General features: G+C 40.4%; 1 protein-coding gene across 1 annotated transcript; it reads right to left on the bottom strand.

Moving 5' to 3' along the window:
• Positions 1–413: 413 nt before the first annotated feature.
• On the bottom strand, positions 414–929 carry LOC141641471 (uncharacterized). The gene has a single exon (XM_074450129.1). It carries the CDS (start codon positions 927–929, stop codon positions 414–416), a length of 516 nt encoding a protein of 171 aa, XP_074306230.1.
• Between the last annotated feature and the right edge of the window lie 985 nt (positions 930–1,914).

The raw sequence follows: 1,914 nt of genomic DNA, 5'->3' as shown, positions 1-1,914 counted from the left end.
TCAACGTTCTTCTCAATTGTCGGAGCTGTTACCTGATTAATAGGGCACACTCCCTATTAATCCGGTTGACTCGTTCTCTTCTAACTATTCTTTAGCTTAATTCCTTTTTGCACGTCTTGATTCATGGAGATGATATAGTCTTATAGTTAGACTTGGTCTTCCTTGAGAATAGGACATGAGCATTAATCTTCATATAACCGTTTTACTGCTCTTTAGCTTAATCCAGCCTGCTTAGGTGCGCTGCCAGGCTACTCTATACTTACCATCAGGCTTTTCTTCTAGGACTTAGTAGCCTGCTTATCATGTAATACTCTTCATCTGCCAAACAGTAGTTAGATTCGTCCGGTCCCTGGTTGCCTCAATCAGCCTAGTAAGGTCAGGCCAAGTTAGAGTCGGACCAGGCTAAATTGGGCCTAACACATCATATACAGTTTAGCTACATTAGCAGAGGTCTCAATGTTAGCAAACGCAATCCCATTCAACTGTTTCAGAGGCTGTTTAAGTTTTTGAACTACTTGAAACATCTTAATGTCATACATATGCCTCCCCCAAACCTCCTTAACAATATCCACAAACTCAGGATCCTTGCTCCATATATTAAAGTATTTAAAGCTTCCTTTCTTCCTCTCCACAACAGGGCACATAGTGATTGTACATGGACAATGGTCAAATAATCCCTCTGGGTGAAAAACTGTAGAAGTGTCAGGATACATATTCAACCACTCATCATTAGTCATTGCTCTATCTATTCTACTAAACACCATAGAGCCAGGTTCCTGTTTATTTATCCAAGTGAAAAAAGCTCCTTGGGCAGGTAAATCCATAAGCCCACAGACATCCACACAATCCTGAAACCCCTTCATTTCAGCAGCAGTCACATCAGATCCAATTCTCTCATTCATTGCAAGAACATTATTAAAATCCCCCATAACTAACCAGGGTCCATATACCATGTGTTTCATATATTCCAAAGACTGCCAAAGAGGAAGCCTCTATGGCACCCTATTAAACCCATACACCATAGACATCCACCAAACACATCTAGTAGGCAAAAAGATTACCCTACAGTTAATAATCTGAGTTTCACAGCTTATCACAGTCACATCATAATTACCAGGATCCCATAATAACCAAATTCTCCCTTCATGAGCATTAATATTAGTAGTCATGCTCCAATGTGCTCCAAGGCCATGATGCACTTTATTAATAGAAAACCTCCTTACTCTAGTTTCAGCTAAACCAAAAAGACCTACATTATTAGTATGTAGAAACCATCTAACATCCTTCTGCTTATTCTCACTATTTAAACCCCCTAACATTCCAAAACCCTATACTACCCATTTTCAATTACAACAGAATCATCCCCCATATCAGCCTCTAACACCCTCCTATAATGGACAGAATGCTCAAGGACTTCCATAAAAGTTCTCCTCTCACTGCCAAAAGAAATACCTCTGTGCCTTATCAGCTTAGGGATTATTCTGGCAAGAGAAAAGGACCTGACAACTTTACGCATAGGCGTTATCAGACCACTAGGATCAATACCCCCCATTTACCCCAGATGGAATAATGGCCTGATCAGAAATAATTGGATTAGGCGGGACCACCCTAGTAAGCTCTTGTTCAGAAACTTCAGGACACACAAAATTATTAGCAGGCACCTTGGCTCTCTTTGGTACCCAAACTTTCCTCACTGGAGCTTGCTTCTGTGGTTTCTTGCAATCCATACCCAAATGCCCCAACCCTTTACATTCAAGACATTTCACTGGCTTCTATTCATAATGCACTATCTGCCTGTGTACCACGTCTAGCTCATTAGTAAACTAAATGACATCAGGTAAATAATCACCAATCTGTACCTCAACCATAACCCTAACATGTCCTAAAAAGGTTTTTAGGTGAGTATCGCTATCA

Source organism: Silene latifolia, chromosome 2 (assembly GCF_048544455.1).
Source record: "Silene latifolia isolate original U9 population chromosome 2, ASM4854445v1, whole genome shotgun sequence".
In the NCBI taxonomy this organism is placed as follows: domain Eukaryota; kingdom Viridiplantae; phylum Streptophyta; class Magnoliopsida; order Caryophyllales; family Caryophyllaceae; genus Silene; species Silene latifolia.
Note: the sequence above shows the minus strand (reverse complement) of the source record. Positions and strands in the feature narration are given on the sequence as shown.